We start from the raw sequence: 22,849 nt of genomic DNA on the forward strand, positions 1-22,849 counted from the left end.
TGTGGAAAAGCAAGCTTTATTTCAAAGTAATCCAAGAAGAGAAGAGCCGTCAAAGGGAACACATTTACAAACTGGATGGGAGCACACAGATACTGTATCCATTTGGCAAAGGCTCAGTCAGAAGTCTCAGCATAAATTGCTGTTTATTATTCTGTCTTTTTTCCTATGCTAATAATGATATATATCAGCTGGATAGTATATTAGCAATGTCAATGATTCTGGAAGCTGTAAGAACTCAACTGTGACAAGAGGCAGAACTGGACTTAATACAAATATTAATTGTAACTTTTTTTAAAAAAATATTTTTTAGTTGTAGCTGGACATAATACCTTTATTTTACTTATTTTTATGTGGTGCTGAGGATCGAACCCAGGGTCTCACATGTGCTAGGTGAAAACTCTACTGCTGAGCCACAACCCTAGCCCTGATTATAACTTTTAAAAGATGGGGAATAGCCCTATTTTAACAATTAAGGATTTTTCAAAGAGGACAATTGGTTTTAAAAAAAAATTGGCCAACAAAACCATAACATGTCCATTAAAGAAGATCACACAATAAAATCAAAGTAATTAATTTTGAGAAAGCAGAACTAAAAATTTCTATGCTGCTTTCAAAAAGTTTAAAGAATTCATGTAAAACAAATAATGGTTCTAAAGGGTTACAGTCAACCTTCCATCAATAGAGCCTTCTCTGAATGTCCTTTATTTGCCTATGAAAACAAGGCTCAAACACAAACTTAAAGAACGATATAAACAAAAGAAAAAACAAACTGCTTAAAAGTTATAATGATTTAGCAATACAGTACATACGTATGTGTGTATGTGTGTGTGTGTGTGTGTGTGTGTGTGTGTGTCTGTGTGTGTATGAGAGAGAGAGAGAGAGAGAGAGAGAGAGGGAGAGGGAGGGAGGAAGAGAGAACTTTTTAAAGATAACATATCAGGGCCTAATGTACATAAAATCAGCTGGACTTTCAGGAATTCTTTATTTTAGAAGATTCCATAACAATGAAAACTTACAACCACAAGGTTTCAATAAGCTAGAACACTGTGTTTGGAGACTAAGGACTAAGGTCTACAAAGTAATGATTTGGGCCCTCTCAAGCACAACAATAATTATGTTTACCTAGGAGGAAAAAGATGACTATCAGAAAAAGAGTATTTACTCTGATATAGATCCAGATCCAGCTAAAAGGAAAGAGCATGCTTAGGGGTAATGCATGTAGTATATAACCCTAAGTTAAAAGGACCCCACAGAAGTTTTTATTTTCAGAGAAAACCCTTGGGTGAGCAGAAAAGGTCAAAGGAAGAGGGGAAAGAGGAGCATTCAGTTCTTTTAGTATATGCTCAGCTAGCAAACAGGCAGAGGCCATGAGAATTAAGTGACACTGAGGAGGAACAGAGAGACAGACATCCGATCTTGGTCATGTGGCTTAAACCCAGGGTCACATTGGGCCTCAGCTGTACAGTTATGAGTCAATAAGCTCCCTTTAATTTGTCTGTCTATGCTGGGTTTAGGTATCTGCAATACAGATAGTCCTTACTAATATACTATTGGAATTATATCAGCCTTTCATGAATTATCAATCTGTATTTATAGCCCGACTGACCACTGGAAACATGTTTTTGATATAGTAAGCAAGAAATATTTCCCTAGGGATGAAGCTGGAAAACATAATGACTGGCAATCTTTGTGAGCATATCCTATCACAGAAGCTGTTCCACCATAGTAGCAAAGAAAAACATTTCCATTTATTTTGTTTTTTGGGGGACCCATACCATTTGTAGCATGGTATGTAGTACCTAAAAACTGCTGTTAATATATACCAAGAAAACAAAACAACAAAAACCACATATTTAAAGAAATCTAATAATTGTGTTTAATAGGAAGCTAAGCATAGAAAAAATTTTCTAGTTTTAGAGGACCTGAATAAACTGACTTACAACCATATCTTTAAAGAGCTGTCAACACAATGTTAGAAATAAAAGTGCCACCTCTTTCCCAATTCTCTTCATACCTTATTGAAATTTAGTTAAAGGATCACAAAATCCTCTTTCAGTCTTAGTTATAATAAAAGCTACTATTTACTGAGCACTTATTGGTGTCAGGAACTCTGGAAAATGCTTTATATACATTTACTCATTTAATTTCTATTCTTCCTTACTTTTTTTTTTAGCAGGTCTTATTCTAAGATCCCAAATGAGTATATTATGAATAGCATTTTTCAGAGAATGGTCATAGAATGGCAAGCTTGGAATTAATATTGGTGTCTTATTTTATAAATATTTCTTACCTTCCAACATCTAATATAGCTAGAATGTCTGCTAACTAATTGGTTACTTCCTAAGGATGGATTCTGGAAGTCCATTAATATTAATAGCAAACACAAAAAACAAAACAAAAAAAACCATTGGAAATCTCCAGATTTACCACTATCTCAATCATATCAAGTACCGAGATGACTTAGAGTGTCCTTACTTACAGCAGAATGCCTCTAATGATCTTGCTTAGTATGGACTATGGAAACTGAAACTTAATATCAAACCAGTGCTACTCAAAGTGTGGTCTGTGATCCAGTGCCAGGCCATAAACTGTTACTCATCCATGATATTTTCTACATCCCTAAGTATAATGTGCTTTTTTCAGCTAATTTTTTTATAAGATTTTCTTGAGGAAGAGACTAGTCCAAGCTCCTTTCCCACATGCCCACCAGGAACTGAAAACAGTTTGTGGACCACTTATTTTGAGTAAAACCATTGTAGATCTCAATTTTGGATACTACTTCAAGTTTTCTATCCTGTAGGCATATGAAATTAAGTAAATTAACAATTAAATACTTAGCTTAAATAGCTGCACAGTAATGGGGGAAAATTGAATAAAAATGAGCAAATAACCTCACCTTTGAGAGAAGCAATTTCACACAGGAAACATGACCCTCATAGACAGCAGACAGAAGAGGGGTGATATGATGTTTATCTGGAGCCTATGAAATGACAAATAAAGAAAGAACCTTATCCTCTTTTCATTTCTTCCTTCTTTCTACATCTGAGGCAGGGAATTCTTGAGAATATTCATGATTAATAAATAGTCATTTTTCTCCACAGAATAAGTTTTTAGTCTCTTAGAATGGTAACAAGTAGCCTTGGAAGTTTGCATAGTGAAAGGAGTGGGCTCTTACTTCAGCTCAAATCTTACATCTGCCACTTACTGTGTGTGATTAGTTACTTAGCCTCTGTGAGCCTAAGTTTCCTACTACTGTAGAAATGCCAATGTGGTCCAGGAAGGAAGAGATGGATAGACCATAGCACTTTCCCTGAAATGTGAAAATCTCATCTTACTTCCTATTATGGTTACTTAAACAACTTTCTTAAAGTATGAAATGCAGAAGTTATAACAGGCTAGAGTCCAGAGATGACTGCTTCTGTCTGATTACTTGATTACTGACCTTTGCCCCACAATCCCGTTTAAATGTAGACTATGACTACAGAGTCCTATGTTCCACTACATGACAACATGTGCTACGTATAGACAGTGCTAACTCCTCAAGATTTAGAACTTAAAAGAACAGCCAAGGGGGAAACATGAACCCTTAGTTTATTAGCTTAAAAAAGTCAGTTTGTTTGGCTTACTTTTTAAAAATTCCAACTATATTTTGAAGTTACAGGAAATTTGGCATAAAAAATTCAGCAGTATTATTAGAAGAGGTTTCTGTGGGTAACTATTTTACAAAACTATAGAAAACAATTACCCAAATTATATGTAAAAATTTTTCCTAGAACGATATACGTTATATATGTTATGTATTAATGTATACTCTTTACATACATTAATATCTGCTCCTTTCAGCAGCAGAAATTCCAGGATTTCAAGCTGTCCACAATCTGCTGCATAATGAAGAGGCTTCCTTCCACCTTCTAGTGTCCGATTGACGTCTTCTCCCTTATAAGAAGCCAAATGAAAACGTTTATTACGATAGAAGATCAAAGAAAGAAAATGAAGAACAATTTTACTTTCTTAAATTTAGGCTTAAGTTTCATGAAACAATTATCTTTATTACAAAGTGAAATAAAAACCTAAAATGAATTTTGCATGTTAACATACAGAATTGTAGTAATTCAAATCATGATTAGTTAAACTGAAAACAATACACAATTAATAATACTAAATAATGAAATATATTACTGTGACCCTTCATCTCTAAGGAATTAAAAAAATACAATGTCAATGTGACCACAAAAGAAGTTCAGGTACTGAGATTCTGTACATTTCATATAATATGCCCTTTAATTCTATAAAGAAAGCAATGCTATTTTTTGATGGAGGCAGCTATCATTATCACAAGCATTAGCTATTAGGAATTCAACAAAATAAAATTCATTTCATTCTTTCAACTTTTACTAAAGTCCCATTGGACAGCAGACACTGAACTTGGTGCTAGAAAGACAATGGTGAGCAAAATCAAACATGGCTTCCAACTGCATAGAGCTTACCTTAACATCAAGTGCGTGTGTAGGAGATATTAATAAAATAACCATACAATGAAATATATAATTTCAAAATGTAAGTGCTATAAAAAAAAAACCCAGGACTATACAAATACTTATCGGAGGACCATGACTTAATCTTAGTAATGGATGAGATATAGGGTCAGAAAATGAACTTAAGTCCTCAAAAAGTAGTTTCCATTCATTGAGGATTAAGAGATTTTTACAACAATGATAATTAATTTTTTCTACTGACCAGCTACTATGTATTTAGTACTGTGCTATATGCATTATTTCTAATCTTCAAACTAACCTTATACAATAGAGAACTTCTAATACATGAAAAATCTAAAGCTGAAAAGAGGTGACTCCGTAACGGTAGAGTTCTACACTCTTTCTCTTTCTATACCACCATGCTGCTTCAAAACTTAGTATTTGTTCCTTCTCTTTTAAGAAGAGTTCAGATTTTATACAATAGGTGGCATAATCTTATGGAACACTATTGTATATACAGTCTGTCTTTGATAGGTCAGTTAAGTATTACCTACCTGTCCCTGGAATGCAGAATTCCCTAATGGAGTGTTTAGTATTTTTTTAAATGACAGATCTTTTTAAAATGAATGCTATGGTCCCTCTTTTCCTATCTCTCTCCTTTTGTATGTTCTTTCTTCCCTTTCTCCTCCTCAAAAATCCTTACTCAGGATGTAACTTGGCAAAGAAGAATCATGTATTATTTATTGGTGATAACATTGTATAAAATAGTACTAAAATTATAAATTGCAGCATAGCAATGAGTTCAAATGTAAAATCTACCAATTAGGGGCAAAGCACAAAAAAGGTGGTAATACTTATCTGAAATTTTACAAAGTATTGGAAAATAGATGACACAACAAAAAAGGAAGAAGGTCAAGCCAAGTATGGTGGCACATGCCTATAATTTCAGAGACTCAGGAGGCTGAGTCAGAGGATTCCAAGTTCGAGGTTAGCCTCAGCAACTTGTGAAGCCCTTTGCAACTTAGCAAGACCTGGTCTTAAAATTAAAAAAAAAAAAAAAATGCTGGGGATGTAGCTCAGTGGGGGCGGTTTGGAAAATATAAAGTCAACTTGCTTTCTTACTCTACGTATTTTCTAAAAAAGTTAATGGGTACACCAACCAAATGCATCAAACTCTCAATGTTAAAAACTCATCTCAAAACAATAAATGATAACAAATCTCAAGATTAAATAAATACATAATGTATCCTCTTGAAATAATTTAAATGTTTTAAAGAATAGTTCTTTATTACTTGTTAAAATCCATAGTAGGGAGATCCTGACCAAAGTGAATGATTACCATTTGTAATCTAACACATCAGTTACCTCAGACATGTTCTGAGAGGGATATTTTCTCTGAGAAATTATTACAAAGCACAATTTAATGACAGAGAATGCAGAAAAGAAAATTTTCTTGCAGGAAAAGAAACTGTTTACAGAAATAAAACAGATGTAAATCTTGTTTAAGAATGGTAATTATAAAATAAAACTAAATCATAGATTTTATCTGTAAAAAATTGTTATCCTAAAGCTATTTAAGATTCTGGAAATATATATTCCAATTACAAGTTCATTTTAATTTTTATTACTTACCAGTACCACATAGAACTAATGGGATGAAAAAAAATGTGAACCAGAAAAAAATTTAAGTGCAAATGAAACACATAACTTGACAAATGTTTTTAACTAATAAAATATCTTTAGTATTTACCTTTCTGACCAACAAAAAAAATGTTTAAAATGTAACTTGTGATAGTTAAGGCCTCAAACCTTATCTTGAAATAACTTAAAGAATTTTTTTCCCTCAAAATAACTGTTAAAATCATTTAAATTATGGAAAACTTGATTTTTTAGTTTTATAAAGCTGATTTACTAGATAAATGCACACTTAATTTTTATGATATATTGTGACAATAAATGTGAACAGGTTAATTTCTTCTTTGTAAGAGAAATTTTCTCTATTTCTAATTGAAATCATGGTATTTAAGAAGTTTTTATTTGTGGTATAAAATAAAAATTTTAATAATTAAATGCATATATTTATATTAAGAAAGACTACCAAAATTAAGAAACTTCTTTCAAAACATTAAGGTGGTATCTCAAGTTTGCAGAAAAAAACCTGATATGATCAGAAAGTAGCTTCGTTTATAAGACATGAATTCATGGCTCCATAGTTGGAATTTATTCTTAAAATCTTATGAAGCTGGGAAATATCAAGTATCTTGATTCAATGCTTATGTCCAAAAAGCTATATTTATAAATAAACCTGTAATGTGAGAGGAAGGGATAAAAAGGGGGCAAGGTGGGGGGTAGACAACAGAGGGAAAGAAGATAGATTCAGTCTCTTAAATTTCAAGGCATAATGTTACAAATCTATTGAGTAAGAAGAGTGTTAAGGTTTCTTAAGATTGTTTTTCTGTAACCATGATACAGAATGATAACCCAAATATATTTTTTTCATACCCTGTATTTCTGACATAATTGCTTCACTGTTTTTGGTACCCTGTATTTTAGAAAACAAACTAAAGGCAAGTTCATTTACTGCCTTGAAACAAATATTATTCTACCAATAGGATGACAGATTTTTTTAAAAAAGAGACTTCATAAAAATTTTAGCAAGATATGGCTTGCTCCTCACTTGTGTTTACTAATTTTGCAAAGAAGTATAGACCCTCTATACTGAAAAAAAAAATATATATATATACCCTCAAAACTGAAAAGAGTCATCTTTTCAGTTTTGAAAATTTCAATTTCTATCTATTGGTTCAAATGTATATGTTCTTCCCATTTTTTGCTGGTTCAATCACAATGTTCTACTATAGCACCTCATCTTTAATTTTTTTTCCATCTATAAATTTTCTTTGTAGTTCTAAAATATTTCAATGCAAAAAGAGAATAGGAATACTCTTTTGGATCAGAGTTCAAATCTTGTCCTTCTACTACATCAGCTGTAGGACTTCAGGCAAATTACTTAATTTCCATTTTCCTGACTACAAAATGGGAATAAAGCCTACCTGCTCAGTTGTCAAGAATTAAATTATAATTATGTAACCTGGAATAGAGTGTTCTCAAAGAGAAGGCATTCTGTTCCCATTATCTGTTTTTTCCTCTTTCCACATTCTCCCCCCAACTCCCGCCCAGGGGGGAAAAATATTTACTGGGAGTAATCAGTTGTAAATAACAAAATCTTTAAAATAATGGTTAATAGGATAATAATGTAATGTGCAGAAGTGAAAGCTATATTTATATATAAATTCAAGTCACCTAAAATGTGATTGTTAATATTTAGTGTAATTGAGTATTTCAGATGAGATGTAACTTTTAAGATAAGACTATAAAGAATCAAAAAGACAAATACAACAATGTTACGAATTGAAAAAACTGAAAATATCTAATCATTATTAGAATTTTCCTATAATATTAAATTGCATTATAAATTAAAAGCTGGAAGAGAGAGGAAAACATTTTTTACTCTTAATCCTACCACTCTAAAATAGACATTGGTATTATTTTGGTATGCATCCTTCCAAATTTTCCCCAAGCACATGTATTCTTATTGAATTCCAAATTTGATGTTCTTTAGTGCTGATTCTCTTTTATACTGGAATCAAATATGAATTTATCTTGGCTCTTTCTGTTCTTTTTATATATTTGTAAGTTTTCAATAAAATGTATAGTTAGTTGCTTTCTAAATTTTGTCCATAATTCATGTATTAAATAAGGTAAATAATTTATTCAGAATCCATAACAATCTTGCTGTTTTCCTACATACTCTTTTTAAATTTTTTATTTTTTGGTGGACACAACATCTTTATTTTATTTTCATGTGGTGTTGAGGATTGAACCCAGTGCCTCGCACATGCCAGGCAAGCGCGCTACCGCTTGAGCCACATCCCCAGCCCTTCCTGCATACTCTTAATGAACTTCCAACGAAAACTCATCATCAGAAGTACTGTTCCTAGTGTATTCCAGGCACTGCAGATGTTCAAATGATATCTGCTGAATGAATTATGCACAAAACAGTGAAAACTGTGCTAACTATCCTCCTCTTTCACTGTTGGGAGCTAGAAATCAAGTGAGTTCACAGAACTGGTACCAGGCTTGGGGAAAAGATTCTGGAATATTTTTGGTACACATTTTGGCAGTTGAAAAGATTCTGTAGAATTTCCTTTCTATAACTTAAATTATTATAATTATTTTTTTTTGTGGCACTGGGGATTGAACGAACACCCTTAGAATTTCCTTTTAGTTTATGAATCAGTTAGTTCCTATTTGTATATTTACAAACAATGACCCCTAATTTTCAGAATAATTCTAGATCTCATTTACAATCTAGGTTCTGCACTTTCCTTTTAGAGCACTTGAATCTACACATGACTTTCCCTCACTTTTCTTTAAGATTCATCTTTCAACCTAAGGATTTCTGAGTTGGATTTTTTGAAATGCTCATCCCCAAAATACTTTTTACATTTTGTCATACATTTAAATTTTAGATCTCAAAAAACTGAAGAAATAAAATTTAGTTTATTAGACAAATTAGTTTTTCTAATTTCAATATTTTGAAGGGGTGAACAATCTGACTAGTGGGCCACATTTAGATTACTGCTTGTTTTGTAAATAAAGTTTTATTGGAATACTAGCAACATGCTCATGTTTATATTTACTAGCTTGTCCTTTACAAAACCATTTGCCAAACCCTGCCTTGGCAAATAAAGTTTTATTGGAATACTAGCAACATGCTCATGTTTATATTTACTAGCTTGTCCTTTACAAAACCATTTGCCAAATCCTGCCTTGGCTTCTCTTATGAACTTTTAGTTAGGAAATGATCTACAAAGACAACACCACAAACAGAAAATTTCTACTACACAGTTGCAATGTGTAGGCATTACTTTGTGAATTTACATTTACTATCTCTTAAAACTACAAAATATATGAATTGGATACTATTATAATCCATTTATAGGTGAGAAAGCTGAGGCTTGATAAAATTAAATATCTTGGTCAAGATTAATAAGTGGGTAAGGTCAGGAATAAAACTCTTTTCCTCTGAAATGCAGGGTGAAAGAGTAAGCAATTTACAGAGAGCTTTAAAATAACAAATGATAAAGAGGGGCCATGTGCTTTTATGTTGTTATAAGTAATGTGGCATTTAAGCATAGGTTTTAATATATTTTTCACTAATATCAAGAAAAAATGCACTAATGGTTCTTACTCTTCATAGACAATAGCACAAAATCTATCTTTACTTTTAGACTGTGTGGTTTTAAAATCTCTTAATTGAAATTCTAAAATGATGAAGCTGGCGTGTACAATAATGTAGAAAAGTTGGACAGAGTTCACTAAGTTTAAAACAACAAAAAATTTGAAAACTATTTCTAAGAGAGGAAATGAAAGAACATCATTTATACTAAGAACATCTGTTACAAAGAGGTATATGGTAAAGCAACTTTGGAAACAAGGACTAATTTCTGCAAATACCAACCCAACCCAGATTTAACTAAACTATAAGGCTGATAACAAGCAATGTGATAATTATTTGGAATATAAAAATAATTTTTATCTTCAAAAAAATCCATGGTATATCGGGAAGACTGGCAGGTAAAAATAAATAAGGGGTATTTAATTGCAAGCAACAGAAACCAATTCAGACTAATTAAAAGAAGTGTAATGCATTAAAACTTATACTAAAAGTAGCTCCCAGAATTGCTGGGAAAGCTGAAGAAATGAGCAAGAAATAAAGAGACTTAAAAGTAAGAAACAAAAACCTGTCATAGAAAGAATTACCTAGGCACAGAAGAGATTTCACAACTAGCATTCCACTACTGTTTTTGAATATCAGATGTTTTATTGCTACCATACATCTTTTACTGTGCCTGAGTCTTTGTACTTGGCTCCAGACATAAGCATTCAAATAGTCATATTTGGGTTATGAGCCCATTTCCTGTGTTGGCAGGAGAAAGCAATTTATTTGTTCTTCTTGGCTGTGCTGTGGTGGGAGCCAGGTCCTGCATCTCATCAAGATTCATAGTAGAGAACTCAAGGACAGGATGGGGCTTCAATTGTTGGGAAGCCATTTATCTTATCCCACAAGATAAATGCTCTCCTATGAACACTGAATCTTAAATCATGACTTGCAGATTATTTTTTAGGGGAGAGTCACTGAGTTGTCAAGAAGCAATAAATGGTAATAATTGATCCTATACCAATAGTTCTTTAACCAATCATTAAGACAAAACTCTTTTGGAAAGCTTTAAACTTGAAGATACATTCCACAGAGCAAGTCACTGTTTTTCATATTCAAGTCACTGACTTCTCAGATCAGGAGCTCATAAACTCTGAAGTTTATATACCTCTACAATAAAGAATAAGCAGTTAAAAAGATCTGTATTATACACCACAATGGCGTAAATGAGGGATTAACTGCACGAGAGGTTATGGAATGGTATGCAAAACCAAATAGCCATGAACAAAACCTTTAAAAACAAGCAGTGCTATGGTTTGGATGTGGTTTGTTCCCCACAGGTACATGTGCTGAAAGCTTGGTTCTCAATGTGGAGTTGTGGGAGCTAACAAAACTTTTAAGAGGCAGGGCCTTGGATCAACTGAGGTGCTGCCCTTGGGAAGGCATTAAAGTGGTTCTCTGACAGGGTTATTAAAAAAGCTATAATAATATGCCATGATGTGACAGCCAAGAAGGCACTCACCAGAACTCAGTCAATGCCAGCTCCATGCCCTTGAACTTCCAGAACTGTGAACTAAATAAGCCTCTTTTCTTAATATTAAGTGTGTTTCAGGTATTTCATTATAGCAATAAAAAAGTTGACTGATACAAGCAGATGGAGTGGAGCGAAAAATAATATTCCAAGAGAGAGTAAATAAAGCACTTCATTAGAAAACAATAGTGTGGTGGAAAGAAAATACCCATTTCAAGATCAGGAAAAGTGAAATAAAGTCCCAACCTCAATTAGCAGTATGACTCTGGTCAAGGTCTTTAACATCCAATTTTTCCCTATCTATAAGAGAGGTGGACTACATTTTAAGTAGTCTTGCTCTTAAACAAAACAAACTTACAGTTATTATTATTAATAGCTAACATACCTTGCCACTTACCATATTATAGGCAGAATGGTATATAATTTCATAAACTATATTCCTATTTCATGCTTTACTTCAAAATAAGTAACATGGACACAATATCCATGTCACAAGACTTTCATAGAACAATGACAGATATATCCTCAAAAGTTGTCAAGATATATGCATGTGCATACATATGTATACACACACACACACACACACAAAGATGATCCACTATAAGGTTGTTCAGTTGCAAAAAAAACCGGAACCAAAATATTTATCATAAAGAATTAGTGAAATAAATTATGACATACCCATAAAATGGAATATTGTATCCCATTTCAAAAAAGGGTAATCAATAAATTTCAATATACTTCTTTAAGATAAATTAAGTAATTTAAATAAAACAAAGTGCAGGTATGGCTATAAAATCTAAATGGAGAAAACAGATAAGTAATTTTTAATGTTTTTCCAAAATTAATTACCTTGTTCAAAGGGTCTGTTGATAGGAGGTCCTTTCTGTCCTAACTGTTGCATTTTCCAATTTGTACTAGAATTAATAGATTCTATGTCTTAAAGTTAATAGAAGTTATCTAGATGTAGAATTATGGGCTAATTTTTGTTTTCTGTACCCTTTTCTGTCTCTAAGACACTTAGTAAGTTTTCCATATTAAAGGAAGAAATTACAAGTAGGAGGAATATGCAATGAAACTTTTTTTATATTATTCAATAGTTTTTACTCAGTCACCAGCCCCGCTATAGGAAAAGCAGTACAAAATGATAAATGTTAACAACTGAGTCAAAAAAACAAACAAAACACCAGGAAGCAACCTAAAGCCAATCAAAAGACAGATTGAATCAAGTTCTCTTCTAAATTGGCTATTATATTAGGAAATCAAAAAATGATCCAAATAAGTCTAGAAATTTGTAAAGATTAAAGTTGATACCCTTCTCAGGTTCAAGAGATCCTATTCTCTCACATGGTGCACAATTGTTGCTTTTTAAACCTATCAGAGAGCCAAAGGCAGATGTAATTAGAATGGGGGATGGAGATGGAAAGGAAACCACAGAGAAAGGGAAGTTAGAGACCTGATGTATAGTATTTCACAGCAAGTGAAACAGAAGTACATGTAAACAAGAGAGTACATATATCAGACCTGCTAGAGATTTTAAGGCGCTACTCATCACCTGAAGCATTCACCTGAAAAAGTGTTGGATCTTCATATCAGAGAGCTTATCTTTAAGCAGTCTCAATGGATCATTGTGATCCCCCCCCCCAATTCTTTAATATTTAATATTTTTATATACAATATAGTGTGCCCCGAGAAGGTGAAGGGTGAAGTGGCTAATAACAAGGAGTTCTGAAGCTCCTTCAGCACCCATGGAACTGGGTTCAAGTCTCAGTTTCACCACCCCAAAACTTTAATGACTTTGGGCAAGTTATTAAATCTTTGCCTCAGTTCTTCATCTCTAAAATGGTGTTAACTTATTAATTACATTCATGGGTCTACGTGAAAAGTAAATGAAATAATACATAAAATGCACCACAAATGCTCAAATTTAAACTGCTTTGAATAGAAATCTCAGTAGTTACTAGTTTTGTCCTAAGGCCAAGAGTCACAATTTTAACCTTTTCTGGACTGTGTAAGATTACAATTAGGAACCTAAATTATAAAGTAAAATTATGACTGTAAGTACAGAAAAAGTTCCCACAACCTATCAATCATTCTATTTATAGACACACCTTGAGCAAAGACAGCTTTGGTGAAAATTTGAGTTTACAGAAACGATTGTCTGTGTACTAATTATTTCCAAATTGTTACACTTAAAATTTAAAAAAAAGCCATTTTCTATGTCTTCATAGTCAGAACTAATTTGTCCTGCCTCTTGCAAGCCGCTCTCCTATTTTTCTTAAAGTGCTTATAAACTGTTTCAAGAAAAGAAACTAGATAATTTATTTCAAAGCAGACCAGTGTGGTTAATTAAACAAGAGTGTGTGTGAGTGTGTGTGTGTGCGCGTATAGATTTTCAACTCAGACATCCTTGAGTCTGAATCGCAGTTAGGCTACTTAGGGTGTGACCTTGTCAAATTACTTCTCTAAGCTTTGATTTCCTCATTCTTAAAATGGTAATATTGAAACCCTATGGTATAAGCAAATGAAAACAAGTAAAATATCTTTCGGAGTGCTTTTTACAACATAAATTAACCAGTCAATGGTAATTACTATTACATAGTTTATTGAAATCATTGTGAAGAATGAAAAGAATTCCCAGGAATATAAACTTTTATTGTGTGAAGTTTTATGACACTAAATTGGAGATTCAAAGATGAAAAAAAGTACAGCATCTACCATTCAGAATCTCAGAGCTTAATGAAAGATATATATACAATATATATACAATATATATATACAATATATATATATACAATATATATACTATATATATATATATATATATATATATACATACAATATATATACAAGCAAAATCACAGCAAAATGTTAAGTGGAACAGTAAAAACAGCAGAGCTCCATTTGAAGTTGAAATTTTTTTTGGAAGAGGTGATATGCTAAGAAGACAAATGAGTTCACTAGCTTCAGGGCTAGGGACTGAGGTGGAGCCAACTTGGTCAAGGAGAATGAAGAGTACATGGAAAGTAATCCTGCTTTCTGTAAGAAACACTATGGTAAGTTCTGGAGCACAGGGCAGGCCTGGGTCAGATCATACTGGCCTAATATGCCAAGCCAAGGAGGAGTTCGCCCTTTTTAAATTAGCAGTGGGAATCACGAGGATATCTTAAGAGAAGGAGGTTGAATAAAAAAGATAACGTGCTTAGATTCACATTATAAAGAGATTCCTCCAGGTAAACTCTATAAGTTGACCAGGAAGGAGATGTGGGGAGGGGAGACCATAACCAAGGAAAATACTATTCAGGTTGGAAAGCAGCAAATAACCTAAAATAGCAGTGCTAAGAATGGAGAGTGAGATGCAGATGAGAGAGACGAAGAAGGTAGTCTTGACAATCCTCAGAAATTGGAGAAATTTCCTAATTTCTAGTTTAGGTGAATGGTTGGTTTATGAGGTCACAAGTCAAAAGGGAGACAACAGGAATAGAAAGTTTTCGAGAGGAAAAAAAGCTCATTTGGAATATGAACAGAGGTATCCAATAGGCAACCTGGCATTCAGGTAGTGCCAAAATTAATTCCAGCGAGAGAAATTAACATTAAGACGGAAATAGAAGACAGAGGCGAAAATGCTGTCACCCAGATGCAGCACGTAGATCAAAAATTGGGCTGTGAGTATCCACCATAGCTGTTCAGGCTATTTTTACTTTCTGTCTTTCTCTTGTTTTCCAATTGGACTACCAAATTTTATGTGAAATGTTACTTGTAATTTGCATATTACTTTAAAAAGCCTGAGTGTGTTTTCACATAAGTCTACTAAATATAGATGTTTAACTTCCCTGAGCACTGAGCTCAACTTTTTTAGCTACTAGGCCCAGCCTAAGTCTAGTAGTGTTTGGTGTCCAATAAAAGTAGATAAATTAACTAAACATGGCCTTTAGGTCATCTGAGAAGGCAAAACACAGTGTTCAAAAACTTTAAATTGCTTCAGATGTCATTTTAATGTTATAGATAAACATTTAAGATAGCAAAATATACATTTTTCTCTACACTCTGCTTTTTTCATTTGGAAACATGCAATTTTCAGTGGTTTTGGAACTCTAAAGTCAAGAGTTCAAAAGCTCACTCAACATCAACAATTAAGACTATATTTCAAGGTTCTGTAGAAAAGTCAGAAGCAGATAGGGAAGTATAATTACTGAATTTTCAAAGCATTATATTAAAAAAAGGAAACATACTAAAATGCTACTTAGTTCGTTCTCATATGTTAACAGTGCAAAAGATCTTACAAGAGTATTTTAAAGTCACTACTCATAATGAAAACTAGCCCAGTTTGAATGTTTCTTTAATACTTTATACACACTTAGATAAAGGTATATCCTATAAACCAAGAAAATAATGAATGTTCACAAATTGGTAGATGAAAAAGGTGAGTTGATGACTAAATACAGAAGGTGGTTGCTGAGTAGAAGATGCCATGCAATAAGAACTCGAGTGTGAATTGACACAATAAGGCAGTTCAGTCAGTATAAAACCAGAATGTTAAGTTTTTAAAATTAATTTTCTTTATTTACAAAGTAAAAGATATTAAGACCTACACTTCTCAATGAACAACACCAAGAAAGCAAACAGCTCAATGATCTGTTCATAGGATTAAATTAAAGTCAAACATTTATGGATAAACCAGTTCTCAATGCTTTTTTACATTTATTTGAATGTCTATCCTCCCTCTCATGCACATCTCTTTTATTAAGATAGCAGGCAGTTTAAGTGGTAATGTGGATGGGGGGAGGTCAAGCTGAACACAACATCCTAACTTTAAAAATGACCTGGAAATAAGTTAGATCCATTCACTTTTATTGTCACATATTTACATTAAAGTTTTTGTGTGATACCATTCTTAGTGCACAATTTATCTGCCTGAATATGGATCTTGGGGATGTCCTACTAGAAAGCTCGTCTAATATGCTGTCACAATTATGTTTGGATCGTGACTGTATGAACCAGTTCTGGAGTCAGCAATTTAGTTCTGGTTTTATCATACATGATCTCTATAATTCGGGATTCCTTTCGTAAGTACCCTTTAACTCAGTAATTTTATCTGTAAAATGGGGCTAATAGACTTATTTCACAAGACTCACAAGGAAGATGTAAAGTGAATCAGGAAGACACCTCATAAACTGAGTTATTTTTTGTAGCTGTAAATTCAGTTAGTACTTATCAACCTTCTGTATTTCAAATACCCTAGATTCCACTCTGACAGGAAACCAAAGTACTACAGTGTCCCACCACTGGTAAATTTTTCATAGACTGAAGTGCTCCAAGTAATTTCTCTTTTTTTAACCTTACTTTGAAACAGGCAATAATTCAGATTTCAGCCTGCCTCTAGGTATGAAAGCAGTAAATAGAAAGCAGCTTATTCTAAAAATCCATTGCAAATAACAATTAAGCAGATCAAATACATGCAAAAAGTCTAAACTGTAATGCAGTTAAACAGAGGAAAAACCATCAGCATTTGCCTTGCACAATCAGGCAAGTTTTATGAAACTCCGTTTTGCTTACTTCCTAACACAGACCACTAAAGTAGTATATCAGTGATCATACTAATAAAACTTAGGCCTGGTTCTCACACTTTTAAAGTTGATCAGGTCCCAGTGGTGCACCCCTGTAATCCAGCAGATGGAGAGGTTGAGGTAGGAGGTTCTTGAGTTCAAAGCCAGCCTCAGCAACTTGGTGAGGCCTTAAGAAACAGCCAGACCCTGTTTCTGAATAAAATTTTAAGAAAGAAGAGGGTGGGGGACCGGGGGATGTTAAGCGCCCCTGGCTTCAATCCCCTGTACCCAAATAAAGTTGAATAAGATACTTTTTCTGTTTATGTCATAAAATTACACTTTTGTTTTGGAAGATGGTTAACAAATTATCATCCACCAATCACATTAAGTTCTTTTATAATTACAAAATGCGCAGTTTCAGGATCCAAAGGCAGGTTAGCTTGGAACTTAAAAAAGTTCACCACTCCACCACAACGTGGATTCAGTTTGACATCTTGGGCTTCGCTTTGAGTTTGGCTTTCATAATCATGATCTTACCCCCAAAATATACTGTGACTAAACTGCATGACTATTACACAAGTAAGCACTTCAGACGAATCAAGGAGGAAGATGGAGTAACCAAAGTTAACGTGCTTGTTGAAAAACTATTCAGATTTCCTCCACACTCCAGATGCCAACTGATGACCTTACCACCTGAGGCACGTGTGTGGGGCGGGGGGGGGGGAGAGGAAAAAGGCCACACCCAAAGTTAAGACTTCACAGTGAAGTGATACCAAGTTTCAGAATTTTAACAATTGCTATTTTCAGTACTCCTTTTCGCGGTCAATGAGTTCTTTAAATTCCTATCAGGCCCAGAGTCAAAGAAAAGGTTCCTATGACCCCAATTACCTAGGTTACTAAATTCAGTAATGGGCACGTCCAAGATGGAGAATTACTTCATTCAAAGAAAGATTTGAGTAACGCTGGTGTAGAAGAGGGCCCTGTTCAAATGATGAGTGCTCAGCGGAGGCTCAGAGCCAGTTGCCACCTCCCCTCCTCCAAGGCGTGATGAAGACAAGAGACTGTACCAACGCAGCAGTCACCTGGCACAGGCCACCAAGTTACCCAGACCCTTGTCTCCGCCTGGACGCTCCCCGGCGACACTGCCGCCCCCGCCAGCGCAGCGCCCACCGGCTTCCTCAACCTCAGGTCCACCCCGCTTACCTTGGCCACATAGTCCTTCACCTCATCCAAGTCTCCGTTTTTCAGGGCCCACATGAACTCCTTGTCGCACATCACTGCAGCGGGGCGGGCCGCTTGGCCGGGCAGAAGACGAGGGAGGCGGTGGCGGCAGCAAGCGGATACCGCCGCACGAGAAGGAGACGGGCCGCCCGAAGCCGGAGAGGAGGAGAAGAGAAGGCGAGTGAGGCTGCCAGGCGGGCGAGGCAGTTGGCCGCGGCCACCGTTGGGGCGGGAGAAAGTTCTTTTGCGGCCACCGGGCCCAGCAGAAGAGGTTCCGCCTCGCCGAGAAGAAACAGGAGCGTTTACACTTCCGGTTCACTCCCAGCTAGGACCCTCCCCGAACTTCCTCTTCCTCTTCCCCACGGCAGAACGCCCCGCTCCGGACCCCGCCCCTACAGGCGGTGGCGCGATTGCCCTTTGTGCGCAGGCGCAGTGGCCACGCGGGCCGGAGCCGGTGCCGAGGGAGGAGCGGGGGCGATTAGGCAGGGCCGAAGGCTGAGTGTAGCGGATCCTGTCCAAGTCAGGCCAGGCAGGGATGAGGCCTAGGAGTTAGAGGATTTGGGGTGGAATTAAGACGTTTCTGCACCACCATAATTAGGCAAAGTTTTATTATTATTATCATTTTGGCTTCGGGGAGGGGGGCAAATACAAGATCTTGGAGGACATCTGGCTCACCTAAAAAATGACCAGAAGTGTTTGATTTGGATTGCTTCCCTTTTTTCTTGCCTTTCTTTTTGCTTCAAGCCAATTTTAAAACACACACACACACACAGACACACTCACACAACTGTACCAGGAGACAGGTTTACTCTGCCTTGTGGCATCAAATTGAATTCCCAGTCCTGTACGTCAGTTGCTGGTCAGGAGATTTGTTAGTTTGTTCATTCCCTCTTTCCCTCTTCTCTCTTCCAGTCATTCTTCCTTCCCTTCTTCCCCCTTCCATTCCTCCTTCTTTTCCTCCACTAGGTAATATTATTTGGGTTCCGACTCTGGTAGGCACCAAACAGATAGGATAGAATAAAGTATTCCAAAGTATTCCAAGCATTGATGCTTCTATTCTCATATATCTTGTCTTCTGTCAGTCTCAGGAAAAATCAGGCACATTTTACCTTAGAGTGTTTATGCCCATTGTTTCCTGCCTGAAATATTCATTTAATTCTCACTCACTCCTTCAGGTCTCAGTGAAAATGCTGCCTCTTCAGAGAGGACTCCTGAGACCACCCACCTAAGATAGGTCCCTCCATTCCTTCTGTCATATAGCCAGTTTTCATCCCCCAACATGGTACTTATCACAAATGTTTTCATTATTTTTAATATCTGTTTTCATAGGTATTCATGTTATTCCACAAATATTTCCTTTTGTCTGCAATTCTGTATGCAAGAGAATTGCTCTTCCTGGCTTCTTTGTTGTTGAATAACATCATGTAACTAATTTTGTCCTGTTAGTTATGAGCAGAAGTAATATGAATCACTTCCAGGCTTGCTAATGCAAGACCCTTCAGAGTATGTTTCTTCCTTCAGCTACAGCAACCAGCAATATTCAAGATAGTGGATACATAGTCAGTCTGGGTCCTAAGTGAGCTCTCTCAGGATGCCCCACCAGCCCATGATGGATATGAAGTATCAACAAGAATAAAACTTTTATTGTTTTAAGAGATTTTCGCAATTATTTCCGGGTGAGCCAATCTTGATTCATACAGAAATTATTGTCCAGATGGGGATATTACTAGAATAAAAAATGTAAATAAACTACCTTGGCTTAGGAGCCAGGTAACACAAAACAAAGAGAGTAATAGGAGGAGGCATAAGGATGGTGATTTATATTTCCAGGTGTTAAACATTTGGTGAAACTCCTGTGCTAGCATGGCAAAGCATGGGAGGCAAATAATGTGCTCCATAAACTTGAAGCTGTAGTGGAAGAGGCTAGAAATGGAAAGCTGGTGTCATGTGTTGGTAACTATTGATTACATAAAATAACACAGGAAGAGATCAGTCCGGGAAATAATTGTCCAGCTTGCAAGTAGAAATGAAAATGATTGTAAAGCCTCCAGAAATTTGGAGACTTGCCCAAGTGGAAGATGCAAGTGATTCTCATCCTCAATCATTAAAAAAATAAAACTGAGCAACAATTGGTGATTAGAACTCAGACTTGTGGCAAGAACCAAATCCTCAATTAAGGTGGTGTTCAGTGAAACTCTTCAGTTTGACAAAATGGTATAGTTTTTCCCATGTTAAAGCCTGATAGGCTGAAGGTACCTACAAGAAAAAAATAAATAAGAAAGTTGGATCTCAAAAATTATAGTGGCTGGGGTTATGAGTCCTGGAGCTGATTTGGATCAAATGTAGAAGAAACTGACTAAATTTTTGAGAGCAATGCCAAAATCAGTCATATTTATAGGAACTGTAAATAGTTTTGAAAAAACCCTGGACCTCCTTAGATAGGAAGCAACCCAAGAAAACTGCTCACACTCCCAGAAGAATATGTTCTCCAGTGTCTACTTGAGATAAAGACTATTAGGATTGTGGAAAAGAAGTGCCCTTCTTTCTATAAAAAAGGACCTCCAGAAGCGGTATGCGGTGGAGGACTGTACCATGGATCAGAACAGGGGTTTAATCAAGGAACGTGTCCTTCCCTGGAGGAGTGGATCCTGCACTATCTGCCTGGGCAGGATTCCAGAATTGCGATAGACTAATGATTGCTGCCATTCTTCCTCTTTTTGAATGGGGGTGGTGATTATGGTTATCATGTTCCTGCTCTACTGTTATAGGGTAGGTAGAAGGGAGGGCTATTTCATTTATTTAGTTTATGTGTTTTCAGATCAAGAAAAGACCAACTACTGTGAGGCCCTAACTTTGAGATGTATACTGTGATAGTAAAGAACTTTTCTGGTTATTTCCGTGGAAGATGGTATGTATATGTTGTACACACGGGAAGAAGGGTAAGCCCATTATATGAGGATCAGAGGGCAAAAGTCACCATTAGGGCACTTTCTGGCCCCTTAGTGTTTGAGTGGGGATATATGACTAGTTCTGACAAATGAGTTATGAACAAAACATTTAAACTTTGACTGCCATTATGAGTCTGCAATACCTTCTTTTCTGGTAGAGTTGTAGCCCTCAGCCTGGGTTGTAGAGTAACTGGCAAGCAGATTCCCTTACCACCTGTGCTAGGCATGTAGCATCATTTAGAAATAAATGTGTTTTGTTTAACACCACTAAAATTTCAGGGTTTGTATTTTATGGTGAAATAACCCTAGCCTATCTTGGATAATATAATTATTTATCATCTGCCTCTTGCATTAGGAAGAAGAAAGTTATAGTCCACTTGGCTGACTACTTGATAATTATACAAATATGTGGCATTTAGATGAAAATCACAGGCTGGGTGGCTAAAACAGCAAGCATTTGTTTTTTATAGTTTTGGAGGCCCGGAAGACCACAATCAAGGTGTCAGGGGGCTAGTATGGTTGGGTTTTGGTGAATGCCCATTTCTTGATTTTTTTTCCCATGGTGAGGAGAGAGAGGAATAGAGAGGATGGGGAGAGAAATGGAGGGGTGAAGAGGGAGAGAGAATGAGAAAGGAGGGGAGATGGAGGATGGGAAGGAGAAAGCTCTTTTGTTTTTTATAAGGACACCAATGCTATCATGAGGATTCCATCCTCCTGACATAATTACCTCTCGGAACCCTACCTCCACATACTATAATATTGGGGATTAGGATTTCAAAATGTGAATTTTGGGGAGATGCAATCATGCAGTTTATAACACAGTTTTAATGAGGACCAGAATTTTTTATCTTGCTATGAGTTATATTCAAGGTATTATCATTACACCTGGCTCACAGTAGGTGTTCAATAAATATTTCTTGAATTACTGAAAGGATGAATTTTCTTAACAGAATTAAGGGCTTTAATTAAATTCATGCCTGAGTGGACAATCACCTTATTTTGCATGGTGGGAGGGAAAGAGAACACTGAAAACAGGATCTAAAGATTCTTCCAAAAGAAAGAATTTTAAGCTTTACTTCAAAACATAAATAAGAAGAATGATCATAAAGATGATCATGAGAGTTTTAACTGGAGTTATGTTATTTCCATATTACAAAATTAAAATATGAATGCATGCTTATTTAAAAAAAATTTTAAAACTTCATTGTGTATAGAGTAAAAAGTGAAAACATACTTTACTGCAGTTCCTAATCTCCTCCATACAGGGTCGCATAGGTAAACACCAACATTGTTCAGCAGAACTGGTAAACTGTGGTGCATACTTCTGATTTGAGATAGGAGAAGCATGGCAAGGGGTTTTATAGGTGTCTTATGTATACATATATACAGGCTGTGTACATATATGTATAGATATATATAGGATATAAATAGTAATGAATCAAGTATTGATCATAGTATTCTCTGAAATGTGGAAACATGGTGATTTCTTGCTTTCTTCTTTACACTTTTCTGAATTTCCTTGTTTTCTATAAACCAATTCTAATTTTCCAACTAGGTGGAGCAGAACTTGTGACCAATGCAATTGAGGGAGTTTCAAGCCATTACAATAAAAAAAGTTCTAAAGGTAGAGGAAAAGAAAGAGCATTGATGGCACAGGTCTACTAAATAGTCAATGTAGTAATATGCATTTACATCAAATAATCAATTCAATAAATTTTATTCAGTGCCCAACACTCTTTTGGGGGTCAAGAAGAAAGTGTTGACTAAGGATAAGATCTCTCTTATCATGGAGGTAAGTATTCTAGTTGGGAGCTACTTAATAAACAAGTAAATTAATAAAGTAATTTAGATAGTAGTAAGTGCTATGAAGAAACTAAAGAGAGTGTGGTCAGAACAAATGTTGGTGG

General features: G+C 35.4%; 1 protein-coding gene across 1 annotated transcript in view; it reads right to left on the bottom strand.

Annotated features, from left to right (window-relative positions):
- Mtpn (myotrophin) overlaps positions 1-18,343 on the bottom strand; it is a 35,015-nt gene extending 16,672 nt beyond the window's left edge. The window contains exons 1-3 of the mRNA XM_005332408.4: positions 17,977-18,343; positions 3,823-3,936; positions 2,897-2,980 (exon numbers count right to left, since the gene is read on the bottom strand). Of these exons, the coding sequence (XP_005332465.1) occupies positions 2,897-2,980; positions 3,823-3,936; positions 17,977-18,048 (270 nt within the window). The 5' untranslated portion in view covers positions 18,049-18,343. The remainder of the gene's footprint in view (positions 1-2,896; positions 2,981-3,822; positions 3,937-17,976) is intronic.
- Between the last annotated feature and the right edge of the window lie 4,506 nt (positions 18,344-22,849).

Source organism: Ictidomys tridecemlineatus, chromosome 2 (assembly GCF_052094955.1).
Source record: "Ictidomys tridecemlineatus isolate mIctTri1 chromosome 2, mIctTri1.hap1, whole genome shotgun sequence".
In the NCBI taxonomy this organism is placed as follows: domain Eukaryota; kingdom Metazoa; phylum Chordata; class Mammalia; order Rodentia; family Sciuridae; genus Ictidomys; species Ictidomys tridecemlineatus.